Source organism: Acipenser ruthenus, chromosome 23 (assembly GCF_902713425.1).
Source record: "Acipenser ruthenus chromosome 23, fAciRut3.2 maternal haplotype, whole genome shotgun sequence".
Classification (NCBI taxonomy): domain Eukaryota; kingdom Metazoa; phylum Chordata; class Actinopteri; order Acipenseriformes; family Acipenseridae; genus Acipenser; species Acipenser ruthenus.
Window position 1 is genome coordinate 8,260,422 of NC_081211.1, and position 24,921 is coordinate 8,285,342.

Below are 24,921 nucleotides of genomic sequence, written 5' to 3' on the forward strand. Positions count from 1 at the left end.
GGTAGTGGTGGTGGTGGGGGCAGGTTACTGGGAGAGTATGTGACCAAAAAAATACAATCTTAGAGGAAGTGGAGAAAATACGTGCTCGTTTTGTCAATCGAGTTCAAAAAGTGAATCCCTGATATTTGTGTTTTACGCATTGTTGGATAATACGGAAGATTTCTGAGCGCCCTGGAGAAGCCTACACATGGCCGAAGGTAGATTCCATTGTAAATGTTTATGGTTTGATCTCGGGGTCTTTTTTAAAGGGGGGGACATGGGGAGGGGTTGGGTTCACCCTTATTGTCTTTCAGATTTTAGGATTCTTTTTTAAAATCGCTCCCGGCCCTCCCACCTCCATTGTTGGGGTGAAGATGTTGCCAAAGCTTTTGTTTGTTCCCCAAAGCTTTTGATTTGAAAGCTGTTACGGGAAGCGGTACCATCTCTGAGGGCTCTTGGATTGGGGGCAGAGGGATTTTTTGTCTATAGCCTATATATCTCGGGATTCCGGATTACATTTTTCGGAAAGAGCAGGATGGGCTCTGTTTCAAATCAGGAATTTACAGGTTGGGTGTTTTTTTTAATTTTATTTGAATGAAAAGAAAAGTTATTTACATTTCTATACAAAGCAGATGTACATGTGGCTTGGGGGAATGACTATATGTTCTCTATAAGAGAGAGAGTGTGTGTGTGTGTGTGTGTGTGTATTGTATATAATTATCTTGATTAGAAAATAGGATAGGCTACATTGTGCAAGCGCGTTTTGATTGGGTTTGTAATTTTAAATATATATATTTTTAAAATCTATTTGCGCATTATTATTTTGATTTCGATTGCTTTCCTTTTTATTTTCTTCAACCGGATTTCTAAACCTCTAAAGGAACAACCTTATCGGTGCAGTTCAGTCTGTTACATCTGTATTTGTTTCATTGCTTGATGGATTCAACTTTAGCCTTTAACGTAAGGCTACACCTCTCAATGTTTTTCCTTTTTGCTATTGTGTATCTCTCATAGTTTCAGTTGACTCGACTTAGCTAATTTTTGGGACATATACAGAACCATTTTGGTTGTTAATCTTAATAAAACGAGGACGCTGACCTCTTACAGTGGAACCGTTCACTCTTGCTGTGCGCGGTGTTCAGTGCGAGCGACATCCTGCCAAGTAAACGTGTTTTATATGGATTGTTGGCTAACCAACAAAACATATGCATTGTACGTATCCGACAATCCAAAATGACTTGAAAAGGCTCACGCAAACACGGTAGAACGTTTTATTGGATACAGGTGTTACTAATACAGATTTGTACTTTAATTTATGTCTGTGAATTTTATTAATAGACGGTGGCCTTTACTTGCAGTTTTGGAGCTGGTATTTTCAAACGCAAATGACGTCTTTCGAACACGCTTGGGTCTTACCTTAGCACTTTATGTATCTTCGGGAGTGAGAAAAGGAAACGGTACAGGAAGCCAAAAGCTGTGCAGTAGTAATGTAACACCGCTTTCCAACTATACAAATGTAACGTTTTATTTTTGTATCCTGTAATTTTAAGGTGGTTGTGCAAAGACCGAAGAGGAGGAAGCGAAGACCGAAGAGGAGGACTGCCAGGTCTTCACCGGCTCTGGCGTGTGTAAATGGTTCAATGTGAGGATGGGCTTCGGCTTTCTCTCCATGACGAACCGAGAAGGAACCCCGCTCGAGGCCCCGATCGACGTCTTCGTCCACCAGGTAAGAGGAAAATACCACCACGTTTAATAGCTATTTATTATTATTATTATTAGTAGTAGTAGTATTAGTATTAGTAGTCGTAGTAGTAGTCGTAGTAGTCGTAGTCGTAGTAGTCGTAGTATACACAACAATACGTTATGTGTTGAACAACATTTCCTATTTGTTTTTTTGAAACCTAGTCACGTATTTAATCTTGGGTCAATGGTGTTGAGCAAGCGCGTGTTTAATGTACCTGTACGCATCGTCTCCACAAATACCACTTCACAGAAATCTGCCAGTAGGCCTACAGTACAGATTTTTTAAAAACACATTGCCTGTAAATATATAATAGATTTCAATCCGTGCTCTAATTTTTATCTGGTCACGACAAGATAAAAAAAAAAGCGTGTCACTCCCCCCTTTTTTCATGTGCTGAAGATCATTGAAAACATTTAGACATTTTCCCATTGAAGATTGTAATAAAGATGGTTTGGTCTTTTACGTTTTTACATTAATAAAACAGATCTTTCAAGCACACCGCTATACATGTAGGTTTAAACTGCTGCTTCCTGTGCTGTCGGTCAGATTCACTTCATTCCTCTACCTTCAATTTGACCATGTGGCTTGGACTAATTGGATACCAGTCACCAGGAATGGTCATTACAGAATTGTATTTAGTGCTATTCTGGTTTACCTTTCATGCATTCTCAGCGGTAATACTGTAACGCTTGTGTAGTAATGGTCGATACACAAAACGTGGGTTCAAAAGGCTTAATTGGGAGAGAACACGGTATGAGGAGGCGTGCCGCTCAGTGCAGCTGTTCAGTCTCACTCACGTTTCTCTCATTGTCACTTCCTGTATCCCCTACTAACCCCAATACGTGTAGGGGAACCAGTGAGTACTGATCATAACTTAAAGGTGTAAACACACCTTTCAAACACGGTAACTAATACACATGGATTATTTTCTGTCCTACAGTACTGTTAACTGGTGTACACAATGTCCCAACACACAATCACACAATTTCAATAACACTGGGAGGTTGTTTCTCCAACATTTCTCCAACATGGCTGTTCACTCCAAGATGGTTTTGCACATAACTGTGTAGCAGGAAGGTTTCTGGGGTTGGTTATAGAAATCTGTTTCGGATCAGTCCAACAAAACATATAGATTATGTAACCTCCCAATCTTTAAAATCACACACACAAAAAAAAACCAAAACATGCTTACAAGAAAAAACTAAACTTCTGCAAAAGACCGTTGTATTTATTGGCAATCGCTTTTGGATCTCTGGGGTTTAATCCACTTCGAAGCATGCTATTGAGAAGGACATACCTATAGTTATGAAAGGGTTAAGTAATGAAAGGGCTCTATTGCAAAAATTATTAATTTTTGTATTGGATGGAAATTGGCATATTTAGATTATCTGTAACCGCTTAATTATTCATATGAACTTTAAAGTGGTAGACACTGATCACAGAATTATCATACTGAAGCTCGGTTTCCACACACGCTAAATGTGTAGTCTTCTCAAATGGTTAAGAACAGTGGGGTTTGACTGCTACTTAATGAAGCAGTTTTACCGTTAATGGGTTTAGCTTGAAAAGAGTCCATTGTGTTGTGCTGGATTATAAAGCTGGTTGTGGGCTCTGGGTTACGGTCCAGCGCTGACCGCAGGGATCAAGGCAGTGTCCTTGTGTTGGCTGTGACTGTCCCAGTGTCTTTGTGTTGGATGTGACTGTCCCACTGTCTTTGTGTTGGATGTGACTGTCCCACTGTCTTTGTGTTGGATGTGGCTGTCCCAGTGTCTGAGTGTTGGGATGGTCAGTCTGCTGTACAGGAACCAGCTTCAGAACCTCTGAACTGACAGCATTAACATTATCAGTGTCCACAGAAAGGAGTCCATGAAAGACTTTTCTGTGTCTGTGATAATTGTGCTCCAATACTATAACATGCAACCAAAAAGAAAAACATTCATAAACAAACGTCATTATTTTTAATCTATTAAAGCCAGTATTAAATACTTATGTTTGACGTCATTGTAACTGTTTTGTTATTATGGATAATACAGATATATATTTTATTGTATTTAAGTTTAAGCCTGTCCTATAATAGATACTTCACAGAACATGTTAGTTATGCTTTTTCCCCATAGAAAAGCACAGTAGACAGTCATCTTTTTTGCTTATTTTTTCAAAAAAGGGCGTATTAGCATTCGAAGGACAGATAGCCAAAAACTTGACATTTTTCTACAATCTTTTTTTTTTTTTTAAATGCTTTGTTTGTTTGTAGAATTCATACTGTTGAAACATTATAGTGTTCTCTTTCAGTGATGTAAAAATGCATTGAAAAAATCTAAAGGCCAAATATTAACATCCCTTTCCCAGTTGCATTTTTTGGGCTGAGTGACCAATGTGGTATTATGATCAATCTATACCCTGATGAACCACAACTGCATTTTGTTAGAGCATTTTACAGCACAGGGGCTCTTTTCTTCAGGGTTAATTCAAGTACAAGCACAGATGGTTATGCAATCCAGGGTGGTTCCCCTGTGCTGTAAAATGCTCCAAAAATCAAGCTGTGGTTGATCCCTGCTGTAGATTCTTGCACACATGCAAGTTTGTACCCCAGCTTACTCTAGTCCTGGCTAATGCAGGAGAAAGATATCATATCTAGGGTAGAGTACATATCTAAAACAGGAGGGGCGACTTATAGTGTTTTCAATACAAGGGTGAGAGCACACTCAAGCAAGACTCGACGCTGGCTACCATCACTCTAGAGGAAAATCTGGGAGCCAGTTCTCCAAACCTTCAAATTAAATTGTAGTAAAACAACGAATCCTGAAGTAGTGTGTCTGTGTAAAGGCACATTCTCTGCCGTTCAAGTACTTCAAACCAGTATCTGTATTGTTCCAGTAGCTTGGTTCATGGTGTTTGCCCTCCTGCGCAGATTAGATAGAGTTGAATGCACTTTCAAATCCAGTAATGCAGTGTGTAAGCACATTCATCTTTTACTGTGCTGAACTAGTTCCTTGCAGCATAGTCAACAAGGAGCCATTTGCACATAGTCTAGAAGTGAAGACTCATTTACAACTCCAGCAGTAAAAGGGAATTGTGTGAAAACTGTATTGGGGGTCTTTGCATTGATCCAGTGCAACAACTCCTCCTATTTGAAGACTATTTAAGAACGGAGGAGGTGGGAGTTTAGGTGGTTGTCCTTGTCCTGGGATGACCCTCCTGGAATTGCACACTGAGGCAGGGTGCCCAGTACAGGCACACGCAGAGGCTCCTGCAATCATGGAGCAATCGCACAGTACCTGAAAGGTTCAAATATTTGTACAAAATCGAAAGTTTACAGCCCAGCGCAATCCCAAACGTCTGTAGGAGTTTAGGGGTGCATTTGTTTTCTTCAAACAGTTGAATTGTGTGTTTGAAGATTCCCATTGCTATTGGAGTTATTGCAGGCTTTACTGTGAGCTAGAGCTATTTAGCAACAGGCCCTCTGTAAAACATGTATTGGGTGTGTTTTGGTCTCGTGTTCAAGTAGGCGTGTTTGTCAGGATTTGGGGCTTTAATATCTCTGTTTTCTGGGGGGGGGGGGGGGGGTTTGGTTTCCTCAGCGATATGGGAGGGCTAGTTCTTTTAAGAAAGCGTATAATTGCAATGCTGTGTGAGTGTAATTGAATGAACTTTAATCCTATATTAAAACGTCCTGCACATGGATAAATATTCATTCTTCTACCTGCTGAAATGTTTCATAATATTTTAACTGGTCTTCCTTTTCTGATGTTGAAGGCCTGTTTGCTTGTATTGTATAGCACCTGAACATGCAGGTCATTCAAAGACAAAGCTGAAGTTGCTACAGCTTCCTGTGATCTAATGTGCTGTAGGTCAAACTCACTCAGTGGTATAGCTGCAAACAGACGCTGTGAGCTACACCAAAGGTCCCAGGATGCTGCGTTGTAACTAAAGTTTCACATTTGAAATGTTTGCGTATGTTTAACAGAGCTAGAAGTTAACTTTGAGACAGTAGAGAGGATTTACTACCTGTCTGGAAAGGTAGGTAGCAAAATGGTCATTTTCGATAGCAGTTTATTCAACTAATAATTATATATGTAAATCAACAAAATAAACACCTACCTACTGTTTAATAGACTGGCTATCCCAAACTATCACATAGTAAGCCTAGGCCTATATTTAAATCATAAAGTATTTATTGAAACCACCTTGTGTTTAACTAAGTAATGGAACTAATGCAATTCCTTGTCGAAATGTATGTTTGCCACATTATCGTTGAATCCTGAAAGTATGACCTTATAAATTATATGATTAGTCACAGTCGAGCTGTTTTGAAAATGAAAGTTAATTCCATCACGGTAGCGCTAAATTTAAATGATTCGTGCAATGTGTTATATTAACTGGTTTGCTCATAAATATGTCAGCCTTTTCACTGCGTCTTTAAATGGAATTAAAAATTAAATTAACTAAGAAGTAATAACAGAATAAGAGATATCAACTAAGAAAAAAAACGCTTTCTTTGTTTTATTAAACAGTGATATTAGTTAGCTATGTGTGTAAGTTATAGTTTGTATAACATTGTTTGTTAAAGCACATTTTCACTAGTTAAACAGAAGTACGCAAGGTAGTGATAATCTATTATAAAAATAAAACAGATAGATACATTAATGCACCTCAAGACTATTTCGTCTTTTGTTCGTACTGATAAAACAAGGAATCGTGTATTTGGATCATGGTAACTTTCTGTTTGCTCCTGTGTTGTTTTTGTTTGTTTGTTTTTTCGTAGTCACAATTGATAAAGTAATCATTTATCTACCTATTATGTGTTAATTTTTAACGTGGGTGAAACCAGGGTTAACATGATAACAAAACAGGAGCAGACATTCTCCATGACAGGATTAAATTAGCATTTTATAGACACTGAATAACATAATGTCATGTCCGTTATCGTATAAAATCGTAATGTTTTTAACAGTTATTTCATTTGAACTTTGGTCTATAAAATAAACTTCATACCTTAAAATTGTATCCACGTTGTTCTGCTACTGTAGGTATGTGTACTCCACTGTCTAAACAATACGGTTTGCTGTGGGCCGGTACAAACCTCAGTCATCTACAAATGATAGATACTAATAATATACGTGTTTAAAAAAAAACAAAGAAAAAAAACTAATACCGGTAATTGTGTTTGTATTCACTCAGCGACGGTCAAGACAACAGCGTAAGATATCAGAAAAATGCTACTGCATAAAAAAACGAGTCGCAAATGAAGAGTTTTGGATAGCAAAATGCTACCAAATATACGTTAACTTCGAGCCCTGTATTTAAGGCTGTACAGTTACGTTTATTAGATTTACATTTCAGCAGTTTGTGTAAACCGTTAAGCATGTGTTTTACACTTTTATATTTATTTAAAATGATAAAAACTTTGAACATCAATGCCTCATAAAACAGGTCGTTTTCGGTTATAAACATTTTTTTTATTTTTGGTTACCGTTTCATTTACAGCCTTCGCATACATGAAGTGAACGAGAAGATTCTCTGCACAATAAAACAGGGGTAGTAATAATGATAATAACTAATAAGAGTTAAGGAAATGGATTTCAAAGAAACCTTGGTTAGCACTTCAAAGGTGACCAGTGATACTGTTAATAAATCCTATAAGGTAGGGAGTGGGTTTCCTATCTTTGCTTCCCACTCTTCTTTTAACTGCTATTTATCTGAACTGTTGAAGACTAACCACTGAAAATATTAACCTCTGTTTCTAACCCAGTGCAATGTCCAGGCGGGGAGCACGTTACTGGAGGCAGAAAGTTCAAATCTGTGAATTCAAACGAAAATCAAAAGGGATGCTGTGTTTCCCGTCTCTCTTTAAGTAGGCTTCCAGATATTTAATTCCAGTCTCTTCAGATAAGAAGTGACAGAAGGGAGATAAAGCCCCCCCCCCCCCCCCCCATTGATCTCAGGTTCCTGTTATAAAGTGATTAAAACATTTCTGCAGTTCTTTGTGCACCCCACCCCCAGGCTTGCATGCATATGTAAATGGAGAGGTGATGTGATGATGGCATTATCTCAGAGGAGACAATGGGCATGTAGGGGGACCCCTGCTGCTGCCCCATTTGTTTGTGACTGCAGTTTCAAACGCAGTTTCATTCGCTTGGCTTTACAAAGTAACCTGACGTTTTGTAAGTGTAGCTTTTCTAGGATTTCAAAGCCTGAGCTAATCCCCAATCACGACTTGGAGCCTCCCCCCCCCCTCCCTTTTTTTAAACACATTTTTTCCTGTTGTATATTGATTTATAATATGTCAGCTGCTGTATTTAACTGTTTTCACATCGCATATTATTTATTTCTTAGCAGACACCCTTATCCAGGGTGACTTACAATTGTTACAAGATATAACATTATACACATATCACATTATTTTTTCACATACAATTACCCATTTATACAATTGACTTTTTACTGAAGCAATCTAGGTAAAGTACGTTGTTCAAGGGTACAGCAGCAGTGTCCCCCATCTGGGCTTGAACCCACGACCCTCTGGTCAAGAGTCCAGAGCCCTAACCACTACTCCACACTGCATAATACAGCTGGTTAGAACTAAAAGGTTAAATTAGCCCTAAGCTTGTGGACTACACATCGTCTGGGTTATCCAAGTGCTGTGCAATCAGCCTCTTATCTCTTCCTCTGTTGTGTGGTATCTATAACTGATAACATTCCTCAGATTCAAGTTATATGACCTGGCCTAGTCAATGGAATGTAGCATTCAGCCACTCTGGTCTTCCCTCCTTATAGACTACTGTGATTGGATGAAAAGTTAGAAATGCCTGCTAAAGTAGAACTCTCTCCAGTGCCAGTGTTCATCCTTTCCATTTCTGATTCATTTGTAATTATTGGCTAGATGGGGCAGCAGCAGATGTGACAGAGGGCTGATAGTAGGAGCTCGGTTGGCAGGTGCTTCCATGCACAAGACTGTACTGATGTTTCACATGAAACGGAGTGAATAGTGAATCTCGTATTGATCACTCAGCAGAACAGACTGCAGATTTCTATCCTAATTACAAGTTGAGGGCGTCCTTGAGGAATGGTGAGGTAGACCTTCAGAACATTGGTAGCCCTACGCCCCACTGACGGTGATATGGCAGGTGTTTCTGGTGTTGTCCAGTTTCAGTACACCCTGCCATGGGAGGCAAAAGGAAATCTGCCACTGGAGTTTGTGCTGCGCAGTATTGGCTTGCTCATCCTCTTCTCCATTCTTTACCTCACATACGAACGTAATGGTTTACCACCTCTATTTCATGATTCAGTCATCTTCTAATTCGGTTAATTCATGGTCAGGTCTTGCGTAAGGGCTGATGCAGATTTTGCAGGACAGGATTTTATTTTGGTGGAGGAGGGAGGGGGGCACAGTAGAAACATGATTGGAAACATGAAATGGTTTCTTTTCAGAATATCTAGTAGTAAACAACAACAAAGGCCTCCCCTCCGTGTTCTTTTCACGGCTGTGAATTCCTCTCCCATGTGTTCTGTCTTTGCCGGCCTGCCTGGTGTGTGTTTAAGGCTTCCATCAGCCATTGATTAGAGTGTGTGAGACAGGGGCTTTCAGTTCCCAGGCTTCAAGGCTGATTGTCCACTCCCTGATCAGCTCTGGCACTTCAGGAATCCAGCCAGTGCGACCAGTCCGTGCTGACCAGGCCCTTTGTTGTTCTGGGCACTTAAGAGGCCTGGATCTGGCCTGAAGGACCACCCAAGGCATGGACATTGGATATGGGGCAATTAATCTGATTTGCTGGGGGTTGGGTGGCTAACATGTTTATTGTAACTCTGAGTGTGTCTGGGAAAATATATTCACCCAGGCCTGTACCTTAGATATTCAGCCACATTCTTTTCTTTCATATTCATTTTATTTATTTATTTAACCCTATTTTTAAATGCCTATGGGAACATTCTGACAATGTACAATGTACATTAAACCATTTTTCCTATGATTTCCCATGTAGGTTTTGATTTATAGGGTGTTTTTTATATCCAGGATACAACAGAGTTCTGCTGAAAACATGAAGCTCCTTTGACCTGTAGGGCTGTCCAGGAGATTAAGGGTTAAATCTGTAGTAAACTGTAAAACTGTGATGCCTCATGCAATTAAAAAAAAAAAGGTTTCTCTGCAGCTGAAACTACCTTAAGAGGATGTACACAAGCAACCCCTGATACATTCCAGCACGCTGCAGGCCAAGCTATAGAAAAATGGATTACTGACACCAAGGAATTCTGTTTAATAACTAGTCACTGCACAGACACACCCCTTGTTGCTAATATTGAAATCCCTGCCTCATCTATTGAACAGTGTCCCCCCCACCACTCCACCCCTTTTAATCCTTTAAGGTACAAGTGATATGTGTCCCAGAAACAGGGTTTAAAATTCACTGACAGGTTGGATCTGGTCTTCCAAATTGTTACCTTGTGTTGCTTGAGTAGCTCTCAAATGTATTTGAAAAGGAGACCGTTTGAACAAGCGCTCAATTCCTTGTGTACCTGAAGGAGTTAAAGGGATGCTGATTTTGGGGAGCATGTGTCAGTGTGCCGTACCCGTTAACCAAAGACTACCCTACAATACAAACTTGGGTTCGGTAGTGAAAATACAGTTCAACCGCGCATGCTAGTAGCACTAAAAGAAAGAAGCGTTTCCATCTGTGTGCTCAGTAGAGAAAAACCAGACTTGCTACAGTATTTTATTTGATGGGTAATACTTATTGTCATTTGTAGGCATGCCATCTAAACTTTAATCATTTTATTTTCTCTAAGCCACTGCATCTTTTTGATTTTCAGTAATGGTCAAAGGTGTTGTGTGGTCTGTTTCTTTCTATATTCCACAATCTTTAAGAGACCATGTTAAGGATTTGTGTTCAGACCTGTCATCTTTTAAGACCCATTTTGAATATTTTAATTTTTTTTTTTTTTTTTTTAATTTCAGAGAGGGTTGTCAGAGAGGGTTGTCAGTTTATTCTCAGTTTGACCCAATAGAATGTTAATATATATGCTTTGTGAACAGGACTCTATGTATGTAACTGTGTTTGCAGTCCAGTGGGTTGTGTAGAGTGAGATGTATAGTTTTTATATAGTTGTAATAATGTCCCTTTTGATTTAGCTGTACAGAAGTACTGTGGTGAAAAGCAGTCTCTTAAGATTACTATTATCATAACAGAAGGACCACACGGCTTTCCTTCTGCACAGCAGGGGAGTAATGGGCTTAAAAATGTGAAATAAAGGGAATGGATCACCGCTGGCTGGGCACAATAGGAGAAGGAAACAGCGGACCGTGACTCCAGCAAACAATGACTGCAAACGCTTATCGTTTCCAATGCATTCCACTGCCAGCCACCTCTCTGATAGTCCAGCGGCACTCATGATGGATGTGTGGCTGACAGGAAATAGACAATTTGGCTAAAAAGACTTTCCTTTTTAAAATAGCTCAATTTGGAAAGTGTCTTATTCACTTCTCGCTTTTGAATTGAACACATCTGGCAGTTTGGGGTTCAGATTTTCAGGGTTAGCAGATTGTTAAGGGAGTTCAACTTTAAATGTCATTTTTGTGTTTAATGATAATTTTCGAAATTCTGTTCAGTGGCTTATTGGGTAAAACTCTAGAACCCAGAACCCGTACGGAAAACCTTCTACAGTGAAGGGTTCCAGTTCTAAAGGGTGTGGGTGCACTATACTGGAGCGTACTGCTTACCCAGCCTCTAACCCATTGATAGCAGGATACTGGATCACACTGCACAGTGACACGGCCAGTTAGCATGTCTCAATATCCTGGGGTATTGCAGGCTCCAGGCTCGGAGGGAAGCTAGCATGTCTCAATATCCTGGGGTATTGCAGGCTCCAGGCGGCCGGGGGCTGAGGACATCTAAGAAGACATCCTAGTTGGCCCGGCTTTATGTATTTGCTCTATTTTAGGATTCTACATTCTTTTATAATTTTTTGATCACCATGATGGCTTCAAAGGATAACAATAAAATAAATGAAATGCATGCATTTGTTAGTAAATATCTTGCATATCTTGCTGGTGTAACGGCAGTGTTTAGTGATGCAGTGTCCCGTCAGTGAGATGAGATTAAAAGCTCAATAACCCTGAATGCAGATGAGCCTGGCTCTTTGCATAGTGGTTACGTTGGTGTGCGGGATCACTGGTTCATGCCCAGCCTTCGCCCCTTTACATTGGCACTTAATAAACATGTGATCAGTGGGCTGTTCAGTTATGAGATAAGGATATAGAAATGGTAGACCTTCCATCCCAATGCAATGGCCATCGTATTTAAAAGCTCACCTAGGATGTCGGTGATGGGAATTATACCCTGGATGCATGGCTTTCTGTGTGATGATAATACAGTGATTACAGTATAATTTCCCTTTTTTATAAAAACATTCATTGCACATATGTCTGCATTGTAGCAAATAAAGTACAAACAACATGATGGATTGGAACTTTCTTTAAAATCTAGACTAAAAATACTGAAAATAAGAGGCCTAGTTAGAATATGGTACAAAACAAAAAGGTAACTAATTTGGCAGTTTATTTTTTCCCACCCCACTGTGACACTGTGCCTCCACGCACAGAAGAAGAATGGCCCTCATTGTCATGGTGATCATGTGATCTGAGTTACTGACTAACAGTTTTGTGAATGAGGAGAGAGGAAGGGGAGGCTGGTCATTCATTCACAAAAACTCTAGGCTGAGCCCAGAATCTTTTTAATGTATTTAAAGCAGACAGTAGTACCCACTCCTCTCAGGAATCATTTAATGACCCATCAGCCCTGAGCTTCTTTTAAAACAGGGTTCCTTTGACCATAGGAGAGGGGAAAGGAAGTCGATATGTTACTTTTAAAGTCACCTTCCATCTGTTCCTTCCACTTTTTGTTTTCTCTTCCCTTAAATATTCCAAGAATGCACCCTCCCCCCCCCCCACCTCTTTTCCATTGGTGGTCAGCGCTAGGCTGACCAGATGGACTCATTTAAGGAGGGACAGTGAATTGCGTCCGAAACGTTGTGAAAAGGAGGGAATCCTCCTTGTTTGTTGCAATTTCTGTGTAATACTTGGATTGCATGAAGAAGGCTGTGGAAGGCAATAGAGAAGGTGGTTTACACTCTGTAGAGGGTGGTCAAGTTGACCTTTTTTTTTTGTGAGCTGAACCCTAATTCCAGAGGCTACTTGTGTAATCTCTTAAGAGCAGAGAGCTATCCCTGAGTAACGGATTAAACTGTGAGCCCAGTAATACTAGTGGAGCATATGAAGTGCTCACTTTTAACTAGTTTGAAGTTTAGTTTTTTTAAAGGGCAGTATATTTAAATCAAAGTAAAAGAAGTATTTTCTATACAAATAAAAAAAATGTACTATCACATTAGTACATGAAGCCTTTTTCCATTACAGAGCCTTTGTTTCAATAGAAACTGACAAGCGTTGTACAAATACGCTTTCTGTAGCACTGAAGAAGCTGAGAAAATTGTCCATTTTTTGCACATGTGTTATTGAGGGTTAAAGAGGTGCAACAGCCAGTCATGAATATTTTGCTCTGAGCCTCAACAGCAAGTATTATTACCGCACTGTTTAATTGAGATGAAATGGCTGATTGGATTCAAGCTCCCTTTTGAACCAAATGTTCCCTTGCTTTATTGTGGATGGCAAAGCTATGACCTGGACAGTTATTTCAGTGGAACTTCTGCCCCCTTGTGGACATCCCCAGTAAAACAGGCTCTTGTGTTATTGGCAAAGATATAGTTAATGCAACTAACATAGAAATAAATATCAATAATACAAGTATTGCATTACAAAAAGTATTACTTATTGAAGTCTGTGACCCTGCTGCATACATTCTTAAAATGTGTAATTGCATAATACACATTCCTTCAGATGAGACGTAAAACTAAGGTCTTACTGTAAGTGACTCTGCAGCAGCAGCAGTTGTTGATGATGCATAGTTCACTCCCTAGTCTGTAAATTGCTTTGGATAAAAGTGTCTGCTAAATGATTAATTTATAATTCAACAAATAATTTGCATGAATATAAATACATGCAAGGCATTTTCAGCCATAGTTTTGATTTTAGCGACTCTTACTGCAATTACTCAAACATTTTATTTTGATTTGTGTTAATGTAATTGTAGATGACCCCGTCAATCTTAGCCATTTTGCACTTCCATTTGCTCCATACATCTTAAATGTGGAGTTTTAAAAGAAACACACGTTATAGCACACATGTGTTTTCATTTTGAAACATGAGATCTGGCCCTGCTTTAAGTTAAAGGAAACTCAGTTTCTATTACATGTTCTTGGGTTATCTTCCTGGGCCAATTCACCTCAGCAGTGTCTTCTGGGTCAAAGCTGTTACTGGCTGAAAGCCTGTCAGTCACTAGAGGAAGCAGCTGATTGGTTATTGTCAGGAAAGATGCCTGTGAGGGGGTGGGGATAATTGCACTATCCAGGTGAAATGACCCAGGAAGTACAAGACAGTCAAAAACCTAGTGTAGTACCAGATTTACCATGTTTTCAAATGGAAATCGATGTTTGCTATAACATGTGTGTCTTTCGAAACTGCACGTTTCCGACTATAAAGTGAAATGATGTGCAAGGCAGAGACATGTTGTGGATCTGCTGTGTGAGCTACAGTTACTTTAAGGCTCTCTGAGATCAGGAGCTGCTGTGCAGTTCTAGCTTTCTCATGCACAGCAAGGTATTGCCTGCAAACGTGTTTACAGATCACTAGATGACCTCTTATTTATAGAGAGACACCGAGTACTGGCTAATGTACTCGACAATATTGGAGTGATTGCAAAAATAATTCTGTAATATGTTTAGTGCAGTTCTGTGTCTGACACCTCTCTCTCTCTCTCCCCCTCGCGCAGAGTAAGCTGCACATGGAGGGGTTCCGCAGCCTGAAGGAGGGCGAGGCAGTGGAGTTCACCTTCAAGAAGTCTGCCAAGGGGCTGGAGTCCCTGAGAGTAATGGGGCCCGCCGGGGCCTTCTGCGTGGGCAGCGAGAGACGCCCCAAGGGCAAGAGCATCCAGAAGCGCCGCTCCAAAGGAGACAGGTAACCAGACCGCCCGGGAAAGCATGGGCTGACACTGCTGCAGTGTGGTGGTAAACTAGTAAACCTTCTACATGGTCCGACCCAGGGCTCCATCCTCAGTCACTGCATCGGTATCATTTTGAGTACTCCCCAGCAGTTTCTTGCATTGGCACCCAACGGTTGAATACTCTGACCCCTTCTGGTCATTAGCTGTAATTGCAGTTCCAAACAGTCTCATGCTACACAGTCTTCCCGAATAGTTTGCTGATGGGACGTGGATAAGCACAAGGCTGCTCTCGGGCAAAGCTTTGCTAATGAGCTGAGTAATGTTAAGTCCTGTCTGTCTGCTCTGGTAGTGCAGCTCAGCACGTTGATCTCTGAACCTGGGTTCACTCCGTCTCTGCCTCCTATTCTTAAGAACCTTCCTTCACAGCACCTACCCTTATAGTCACATGACTCTTAAGAGAAAGAGAGATTCATTTTTTGCCTTACAAAGTCTGCTTGGCCATCCCAAGAACTCAAACTCCCAGCAGCATTTGGAACTCCCTTTTTTAACTTCCTGTGAGTCACCTTAAACACTTAGGATTTCCAGGTCCAGGCAGCAATTCTGTCGGGAAAGTGTCCAGAGTAATGACGGTATGCATTCGTTACAGTGGTTTTAAAGGGAGCAGTGTGCAGGCGTGGAAACAGACGAGTATCCCAGAGGCAGGGGGACAGACTGGAGGTGTCGGGAATAGGCGATTGCAGAGGTAAAGCGGGCTGCCTTTAGGACTGGAAGCATGGAAACACTGCTGGGTGTCCCACTAGTACGGGTTGCTTGTGAATGGAATGAGGTGGAAACTCCTCCAACGCTGGGGCTTGGGGCTTGAAGCTTCAAGTGGCGGCAGTGCCTAAGGATTTCAAATCCGTTTTCTGTGTTGCCCTGTTTCACAGCTCCGCTTCGAATGCATTTTCTATCGAGTAGCCATGTCTCTGAATCTGTATCCGATCGTGTAGTTCGTAATACATATTCAGCTATTCCTATTAAACTGTATCTCCAAAAATAGCCCTTGTTGTACTGCTTGTATAAGCTCCAGCACAGCTTCCCCTAGTCGACATATTACCTAGAGAAAGTATATCTTGTAAAGAATTAATAGTGCAGTGTTTTGCCTTCAGAGAAAAAAGACCCTGAAAGACCCTGGAGGTAAATAAGAATAGGGAATTGTATACAAAGTTGATTCTGGATTTTTTTTTTTTTTTTTTTAATACATTAAGTGTTAGATTTAGTCTTTTGGGCTTGTTTATATTCCACCCTTTTTTTACTGCTTGCCACTAATCTGTCAAGCTAGTATACACACAGAATAAGGTTTTAAAGGGCAATAGGACATTTCAAAACTGATTTTGTTTTGGCTGGTTTACCTAATATTAGTTTGACAAAATAGTCCAGGATTAGTGCTAATCCGGGTCTGTGAAACCAGCTGTGGTTTTATCCAGATCACATTGTTGCAGTACATGCTGTATCAAGTTAATACATGAAACGCTTCTGAAATGCATACAGCTGTATTTGTTCTTTTAGAACAGTACTGTGTTTATGGGCTGGAGGCTAGGTGGTGCAGTGGGCTAGTCTTTGGAATGAGTAAGATTGCCTCAGCCTAGACTCGAGAGAACTGGAGTACAGTCCAGGTCACAGAACAAACCCAACCCAGCACAAGACTGAATGAAGAGGGAATTCAGGTCTCTCCTCTCTCTCCTCTCTCTCTCTCTCTCGTGCCAGCATCCCTCTGCTTTCATCTGCACTATTTTAAAGAATGATTACATTTTAAATAAGGTGTGTGTGTTTTTATTTCATGAAGAAAAGGAAAGTGATATTGGGATGCAGGGTTGTGTGTGTGTGTGAATCAATAGGCTGATTGATTCACATTGGTTCTCAATCACTGCTGGCCCTGCAGCCTCACACCCAACCCCCACACTGCTTGCTGGCCAAAATCATTTCCAATTATTGATATGGAGAGCTTGAATAAATTAGGAAGGCTTGAAACATCCACAAGAGTCTCTGTGTTTTATACTGCATTAAACTCCCATCACATAGCAGTTTGAGCTTAATTAAACACACTTGAGCTTGTTGCCTGTGTTTGTCGTTAAACCGGTGCTTATAAATTGATGTTTGTATCATGGTAATCCAATTTGGAGTCCAGTTTTAGTACAGAGTGATTTGTAATCTTCAATGAATGGTTTTTTTTTTTTATCACGTTTTGTCATTTTGGGTAGCCTGTTAACTGTTCCAACGCTAAGTGACATCACAGCAAGATGACCCTGAGGCAGAGGTTTAAACTGGAAAACAATGTATATTTAAAACAAGTTTTTAGTTCCTGGTTCAAACAAACAAACAAAAAAACAACTGAACTGGGTAATAGGTGAAATAGCTTCAGTGTCTTCCACTGAAAAGAAACACAAACATCTACTCTTGTGAGCAGTGCTGAGCTCTCTCTGAGCCCTCCACACCGGTCCGCAGGGTCGAGAGTGTTAAACCCTGCCCCACATCCAGTCCTGATGATCTCATCAACGCGCCCTGGCTGATGCACAGCTTGTTTGAAAAGGGATTTTGTCCATTTAATTAATGACAGATGTAGCTGCCTGAGAGAGGTCAGGGGTTAGCACTGCCATGGCAACTGCAGAGTGAGGAGGGGAGCCGGGGGAGGGGGTCAGAGGTCAGGGGTCAATCGCTGTAAGATCAGAGACACCAAGAGATCTACCCAGCCACACGCACACCAGAGAATCGAAAGGGAGGCAATCAATAACAACTGGACTCGTCTGGGCAAAAGAGGGGAGAAGGGGAGGATAAATACAAGCAATCTGGTTCAGCATGTATGTGTGGTATTTTTAAATAGTCATGTCATTTTAAAACATCCTGGCAATTGTTACCTAAGCATGACTTTTTTCAATGAATCTTTAGTGTGTCTGTGAATCGCATACACAGTGTTAATGAAATCAAGCGTATGCTTATTAGCATCGTACAGAAGTTAAACAACCCCCCAGTTATTGATTTATAGGGACACAATCTCAATGCAAAAGTGAGATTGTCACAAAATACAGAGCGACTATATTACCCGCGTTATTTCTGTTTCTATGCTGCTACTCAATCCCATTTGCCCCATTGGCAGATTATATTTCTGTTCCAGTTTAAAATGCCAGCGCTCTATTTGAGTGTAGTTTAACAGTGCGGGGAGTGGGAATGGGACGCTGCGTTTGGATCTCTGGATCTGAATGCTGCGTTTTCAAATGTGCTTAAATGAGTTGAAGTGTCGTCCTAGTTTTTCTTTTTTGTCCCTGATCCCAGCCACATCTGCAGGTGTAGCTGGGATTATAGTTTATTCTGTAGCTAACTAGTCATTATTCTAGTCTTGATTTTTTATTGTTAACTTATACGCATTGCAACCGCAGGGATTGATACAGTATTGATTCATATACCACACATTGGAGTCGGTGTGACAGTGAGACTCAACCTGGTTGAATACATTGGGAGCACACTGCCATCTAGTGGTGTGTGAAGGGGAGCACAGTTATTTGTAACGAGAGAAAGCGATGTAGTTGGACTTCTTTAATGAAGTAAAAAATGACGGCTGATTTCAAAGACTTTAGCACTAATCGTAGATGAATCTAATGTTTTCATTAAGGTAGTCCACGATTAGTGCTAATCTGGTAAACAAGTCACACATGATCTTAATACTGCCCTCTTTAGTATTACGACATATACTGTGAGAGGAGGTCTGAAAGGTTGGTATTAAGATCCACCATTGTTTAGACCATTAAAATAGCCCCCAGTGAGTTGTTTCCCACTGGTTTTAATAGCTCTGACGGGTGAAGTGGTCTTTAACCCATAACTATCAAGCACTCAATAGTGCTGGATTTAGAAATACTAAAGGGATGGAAATAAGACTCCTACTGCATAAGTTTCACACATTCCAGGTTTTACTATCAGCTTGATTAGCCACAGCAAGTAACAAGCTCAGGTGTGTCTTATTAAAGTAGTTAAAATAGTAAAACCAGGAATGGATCAAACTGCGTGCAATGGGAGTCTTATTTCCATCCCTGTACTGAAAACATTGGAAAAGACGTAATCAGTTAAGTTTCTTTTAATATTTCTGTAATTGCCTTACACAGAAATAAGTGCACACTGGAGTGTAATTGAAACAGCTGCAGTTTCAGTGAACACTTGTTGTTAGGAATGCTAGAAGCTTCAGTTTCTAATCTTGCTGCAGGCGGTCTGAGTGTGTCTAACTCTTGCTTGTTCTTGTTCCTGTTAGGTGCTATAACTGCGGCGGGCTGGATCACCATGCCAAGGAGTGCAAGCTCCCCCCGCAGCCCAAGAAGTGCCACTTCTGCCAGAGCATCACCCACATGGTGGCCAACTGTCCAATCAAAGCACAACAATCATCGCCCAGCTCTCAGGGAAAGCCCGCCTCTGTGAAGGGGGAGGAGGAAGAGCAGAGCCAAGCCCCCCTGCCGCCGGAGAGCTCGGAGTAACGTTGTGACATCACAGCGGGGCAGGGGGCAGCTCGGAGTAGGAGCGCCAGTTTCTCACGGGACCCAGAAAGGATCAACTTCAGAGACAATAACCTATTGATCTTTTAGCTGCTTTTGGAACTACCTCAGGTTTGAAAATAACGGCTGTTTTTAGGTACTGTTTTAAGGTGTAACAGTCAGTATAAGGTGTTCTTCACAGTTGCTTTATTTGATTATCTTTTAAGAACCATTCTTAAAGTGAACAAGAGACCCTATGAAATTTTTAACATTGATGCCTCATGTGTTACTGCACATTTTTAAACCCTTTTGTGGTTGTTTCTATTTTATTTTACAATATTATCCTTTTAGTACACTAAACACGTACATATGCAAGCAAGGTGTGTTGACCAAGGCTTTAAAATCTATTTTAAAAATGATCTATCTGGCACATCCTAAGTTGAATGTAAAATTCCAGCAGTCCCTAAAAGCATGGACAATCTGGGGAAGGTTAAATTACGCAAACGTTCTTGAACTTTTTTCCTTTGTTGGCTGGAAACTTCCGCTAAAGCACTGAAGAGGTCCGGGTCCGGTAAATGTGTGTATGTTGAACACAGCCCTGGTCACTTTGTGATATACCGTTGGACACGACTGGCCATCTGCATTTTCAGCAGAGTTTCATGCTGGTTGAGGCAGTATAGAAAAAAAATATATCAACTTGACTGTTACACCTTGCTGCAGTACAGTACCACCAATACAGATGCAGAGTTCTTGGATTGAAGCCATTATAAATCAATCCATGTATGATCTAGATGGTTGATTCATCCAGGCCTTCCTGTGTCTGTAGGTGGTGACTGGTAATTTGCTGATAGCCACATATGTTCAATTGATTGTATAAGGGCCAAATGAATGTTTTGTGTTGTGTTACATAGCCATACCCTTCGGTTAAAAATGTTGGAGAATCTGAATGTTTTGATTGGTTAAATTGGACTCCGTTTTGGCTTGATCTGCTTTGCTTTTGCGCAGGGATAGAAGAAGCGGGGTGAAACCAGTTTTGCTAATTGTCAAGTTTCAGCGATGCAACGTAGCAGTGCCAGGTTAAAGCTCGCATTTGCCTTTGTGCATGATGTGCTTTGGCTTGCGTGTCTGCTGTTGCAAAACTACCAAGCAGCACATGATGCATTAAACAGAACAAACCTACAGAAACATGGAAGTTCGTTTTCTAAATTCAGCATTGCTTCAACCCGCAATGACACTCAATGCTCTAATGTTTTGTAGTTTACATTTGCGGATTGCAGGATGTGATCTGGAAGCTGCTTTTGCCCATCTTGTGGGCAAAAGGAGCGTGCAGGAATTGTCTAACACATTGTCCTTGATGGGCTATCCCAGTTCGTGGATGAGTTGGCTTGTCTGGTCTGGGCAGTTTAGCAAGCAGAGCTGCCTGTTTCAGGAGGAGCACAGGGCTTTTCATCACATTTAACTTTTAACTTGTATTTTTTTCAGAACATTTTGAAATGCTTTAAATCATTATTTATTTGTTCCTATGTTGGCTTTCATTCTCCCTGCTTGTTCTCTGTCCAGACACAATGACGAGGCTCAAGTCACGATCAATTCATGATTCAGGAAACTGATTTCTAATCCAAAGTTTCAAAAGCTGCCTCGCTGTCAACGTGCAGTCGTTCCCTTACTTTTTTATAATTATTAATATTATTATTATTTCAGCCACACTTCATTTGATTTCTCCAACCCACAAAATACATCTTCCCCCAGTTGGGGAGCTGTCTATGCCAAGACCAATGCAATGTTACTCTGCACTAATCATGCGTGTAAGATGCATTTTATCTTTAATATAAATATTTGTTCTGTATTTTTGTATATTTTAAAGAAAACCTAAGATCCTTATAACTGCAATGTTTTTCTCAGGAAATAGGAAACTGAAACTCAGGGAAATCTCAAAATGGGCTGTGTACTTAGTGAGTTTTGGTGGGATGGGCGTGGTGAAGCAATCGCAGACCTACCGATTACCAGACAGGCCCTTTTATTAGCACAAAGTGGCGATGGATTTAGTTTAGCACATTCGTCTTTCACTGCATTGTTGGCAATGCCTGCCTCTCAGGACATGCAGAGCATCATCCTTCAACTCCAGCTGCCCTGTCCTATTCACATCACTAATCACAAGTAGAAGTCACATCCCCACTGGAACCTATTAGCAGCAACTACACTTCTAATATCACTGATCACAGATCTCACAATGTGTGACAAAGTATTCAGGGTGCCTGGCGTGCTTATTGAGCAGCAGGGTTCAGGGATAAGCCTGCCTTCGTGCTCCGGGATCCACGAGCTGTCTGGGGCACTGGTAGAGCTCCTGTTGCTTTTGCTAAACCCACCCAATTCTTTTTGACACATTTATAGTGGAACCTCTGAAATTGTTAGGTTAGTGTGTTTTTTTTGTGATTTTTTTTTTTTGTATTGAAAATGAAAAAAAACCTGCGTGTTTATCCAAAGATGTGAAAAAAATTGCTTTAAAACAAAAAAAGTCTGATTGTGCATTATTGTTTTTAAAAGAGTAAGTGCAACACACATCAGTTTTCATTACTATATTAAACTGCAAAGCTGTGAATACCCATATATATGGTTCAATAACAACTGTAGTTTCCTATGTTTAAGCCTGCAGTTTGTGATTAGGTACATTATTTTGGATCCACTATCCAGAGATGAATGAGAGCCAATATATATAGAGAGAGAGATTGATAGATAGACACTCTATTGTCACAAAGAACAATCTTGTTTTGTTACAGTTTAAATGGCTCATCACCTATTCTATGTAGTTTTTTGCCACGAGGGCCAGTAATCTGTTTGGCAGCTAAAAGGGAGACCCCCCCTGCCTCAATCAGGCTGCGTCAGACATTGTGAAACCCTGTGTATTGTTGCACTCTCTCCTTTGTATAGTGTTCCTGTACAGATACTACTCTATGTTTTGTATTATATGATGGTTATTATTGTCTGTCATCTGTAGAGTGGGGCTAATACAGGTAGTTGTGAGCAGCAGGACACTATGGGGAATGGTGCGTTGAAATAGACGTGACAGATCTGCACAATAAACACCATTGAGATGTGAACTAAAGCACAGCTGTAAGGCTACTCATAAAACAAGGTGATCTTCAAAAACTGCCTGTTTTGCAGCACAACATAGACTCCCCACACAGCCCCAGCATTGTATTTGATCTGTATACTACTTCTTAAAAGAGCATGGTATTTCCCTGTGTTTAACAATTTAAACCAATAAGACTCAAAGTACCTTTTTGAATTGATTCATCTTAAAACCATATAAAACAGCTCTGTTTATGAATTACATGTTTATTTGCATTTCCAATTAATTGGATCAAGTGCGACAATAAAAGTACTTTTAGAGGATCATTCTGAAAGTTCTCCCCCAACCTGGGCATTTCCACTCAGTTTTAACGCATCCCTCCCTGCCTGTCTGTGCCTGCTGTGTGCTAGTTAGTATTGTATTGAGGTGGCGGGTTTATTTTTTAAAGAAATTTTAAGCAATCTATACAGATCTACCTCAGGATATTGTAATTTGTAAAGGACAGTGGCGCTGAGCTCCACTGGGTATATCCGGTGGGTTCCATTGTGTGAAATACAACTGGAACGTTGTCCTTTTATTTTGTAGTTGTGTGTTTGTTTTAGATAGTAGTATTCTTTTCATTGAGTTCATGTAATAACGTTTTCCAAACATTCACGGTACAAGTATTTATGTGTAAAACCCTGTTCTAACCCATATAGGACATTTTGAGATCCATTTTTATTTTCAAAAAGGATTTTGCTACACTGCTTACTATTGCACTGGTACCGGCCCAGTTCTTGTGCCGTGTTTGGAATTTGGAAGATGACAGCCATGTTGGTCCATGGCCTAACTGACGGCATGTTAATCAGTGTCGACATTCTCCATGTTGTCAGGTCTGGTGCTCTGACAACCCAGATTCAAGAATAGCTGCTCCTCGTCTCTTACCAAACCCTCTGATTTTACTGTACGACAGTCACGACTGTAAAAGAGAACCTGTTCTTAGTTAGCCGTACCCCGTAAAGAAAAGTATTTGAATTGATACAACAGTTAACACAGTGGCACTCTGTGTCCAACACCATCAGGACTACATGTGCATTGTCCTGTACCCGACTCAGATACATTTCTGATTTCTTTTGCTGTGCGTTTCTAAACGGTGAAACTGGGAGGGCTGGCTGGAGAGGCCTCTGCCTTGTAACAGAACCGCGCTATTGAGTTCTCTTCTAATCAGTGTTGTTAACAAACCGAGGGAAAAAGCCAAAGCTTGAACGAGAAAAGGGTTTTACTCCAGTAGACTAAACGGGTTGTTTGGGAACAGTGCTGCTGGTTTTAGAAATGCAATTGGGAATGAAAAATATCTACGAGAACAAGTAGAATTGTGAACTACAGTCCACCCGCATAGAATGTCAAGAAATATATTTCAGCATATTACATGAGCCAAATATCAAATATTGCAACAGATTTTGATTATGTATTGCAGTATTGTTATATTCAGAGTATATTTTTAAATTAAAATTGAAATCTGAATGTATTCCAATATATGAACTAGGGCGGTTTTTATTATTGCAACATACGTCTGAGAGAAATATTTCAATATATGACATGTTCCATGTTAAATATTGAACATATTTTTTAAATTGTGTCCCATCCATGTATGTCGGCTCTTTCACTTTTAAATGACCTGGAATTTCTGTGCAGGGAGTTAAATAAACCAGCAATGCCCTGCTGTACAAAAACACTCCTGCTTGTTATACACCATGTAACCTAAAAATGTAACTTTCATTTTAAACTATACTCAGGGTTACTTAAGCACAAGTTAGAAACACGTATGCCTTGCACAGAGGCACACGTGCGTGTGTTTTTCTGTATGTGTGTGCTGTTTTTTTTTTCATTAGTAAGTGGTGTGTGTTCTATTGGCGTACAATACCTAATTTAAAATCAAAAGATTGTATATAAAGTGACTGAAGAGTGTAGCTGTGTTTACTGCTCTAAACCAAAGGTTTGTGTAAAGCTCCCACGTCTGAGGTGTCTTTCCCTTTAGCTTCTTTCTTAATAACCCATTGGACAACCTTGAACAAGGTAGGGTCGTGGTGATTTTTTAAATTTCATTTTATTTTTAAGCATGCATTACAAAGAGAACTGTGACTAAGATGTTTCCTAGTGTTTACAAAATCCAAACATTTTTTTTTTTTAGTTAATAAAAAGTTTGTCTGGTGTTTACAATGGTCTCCGTCTCTCTTTGATTTTTTTTTGTATTTTGTGTGTGAATTCAGAGCTCATGAAAGGTGAGGGTTAGGCCAATGCAATGAGAGCTTCTCAGTTCATTTTTCTTAGAATAAAAGTGGTTGTCCGTGGTATACATTTGAAAATATAAGTAGATTTAAAAGAGGAAAACCAAACAATGCTAGGAAAGTAATTATAAAATTAGTGAAAACTAAACCATGGAGTGAATTGAATTTACATCGCTCAAACAAAGTGTGTCCACTCTTTGATATAGTATGAGCTTCTGCTTCTTCAACTAGCCCAGCCTTCCTATTTCTCTAGCACCCTCTGTCTGGCAGTTCAGTCCTGCGTATATACAGCAGGCAAAGGTTTGGTTTTCTTCTTTGT

The 24,921-nt window shown here is 40.3% G+C and overlaps 1 protein-coding gene across 8 annotated transcripts; it reads left to right on the top strand.

Moving 5' to 3' along the window:
• Positions 1 to 24,534, top strand: LOC131696528 (protein lin-28 homolog A-like). Of its 8 annotated transcripts, none has more exons than XM_058997688.1 (5): positions 1 to 197; positions 1,530 to 1,705; positions 14,602 to 14,786; positions 15,419 to 15,514; positions 19,049 to 24,534. In XM_058997688.1, the coding sequence occupies exons 1-5, from the start codon at positions 188 to 190 to the stop codon at positions 19,266 to 19,268; spliced, it is 687 nt and encodes a 228-aa protein (XP_058853671.1). In that variant the 5' UTR covers positions 1 to 187; the 3' UTR covers positions 19,269 to 24,534. The 8 variants fall into 8 exon arrangements, with proteins under 8 accessions (XP_058853671.1, XP_058853674.1, XP_058853673.1 ...); XM_058997687.1 differs by lacking the exon at positions 1 to 197 and adding an exon at positions 340 to 545; XM_058997692.1 differs by lacking the exon at positions 1 to 197 and adding an exon at positions 924 to 939.
• The last annotated feature ends 387 nt before the right edge of the window (positions 24,535 to 24,921 follow it).

Excerpts from the sequence above, each read along its gene's own strand:
- LOC131696528 (XM_058997685.1), top strand. The coding sequence starts at position 1,295 with ATGTCTGTGAATTTTATTAATAGACGGTGGCCTTTACTTGCAGTTTTG. Across the intron at positions 1,706-14,601 it reads TCGACGTCTTCGTCCACCAG|AGTAAGCTGCACATGGAGGG; the intron begins GTAAGAGGAAAA and ends CCCCTCGCGCAG. Across the intron at positions 14,787-15,418 it reads CGCCGCTCCAAAGGAGACAG|TGGTTTTAAAGGGAGCAGTG; the intron begins GTAACCAGACCG and ends CATTCGTTACAG.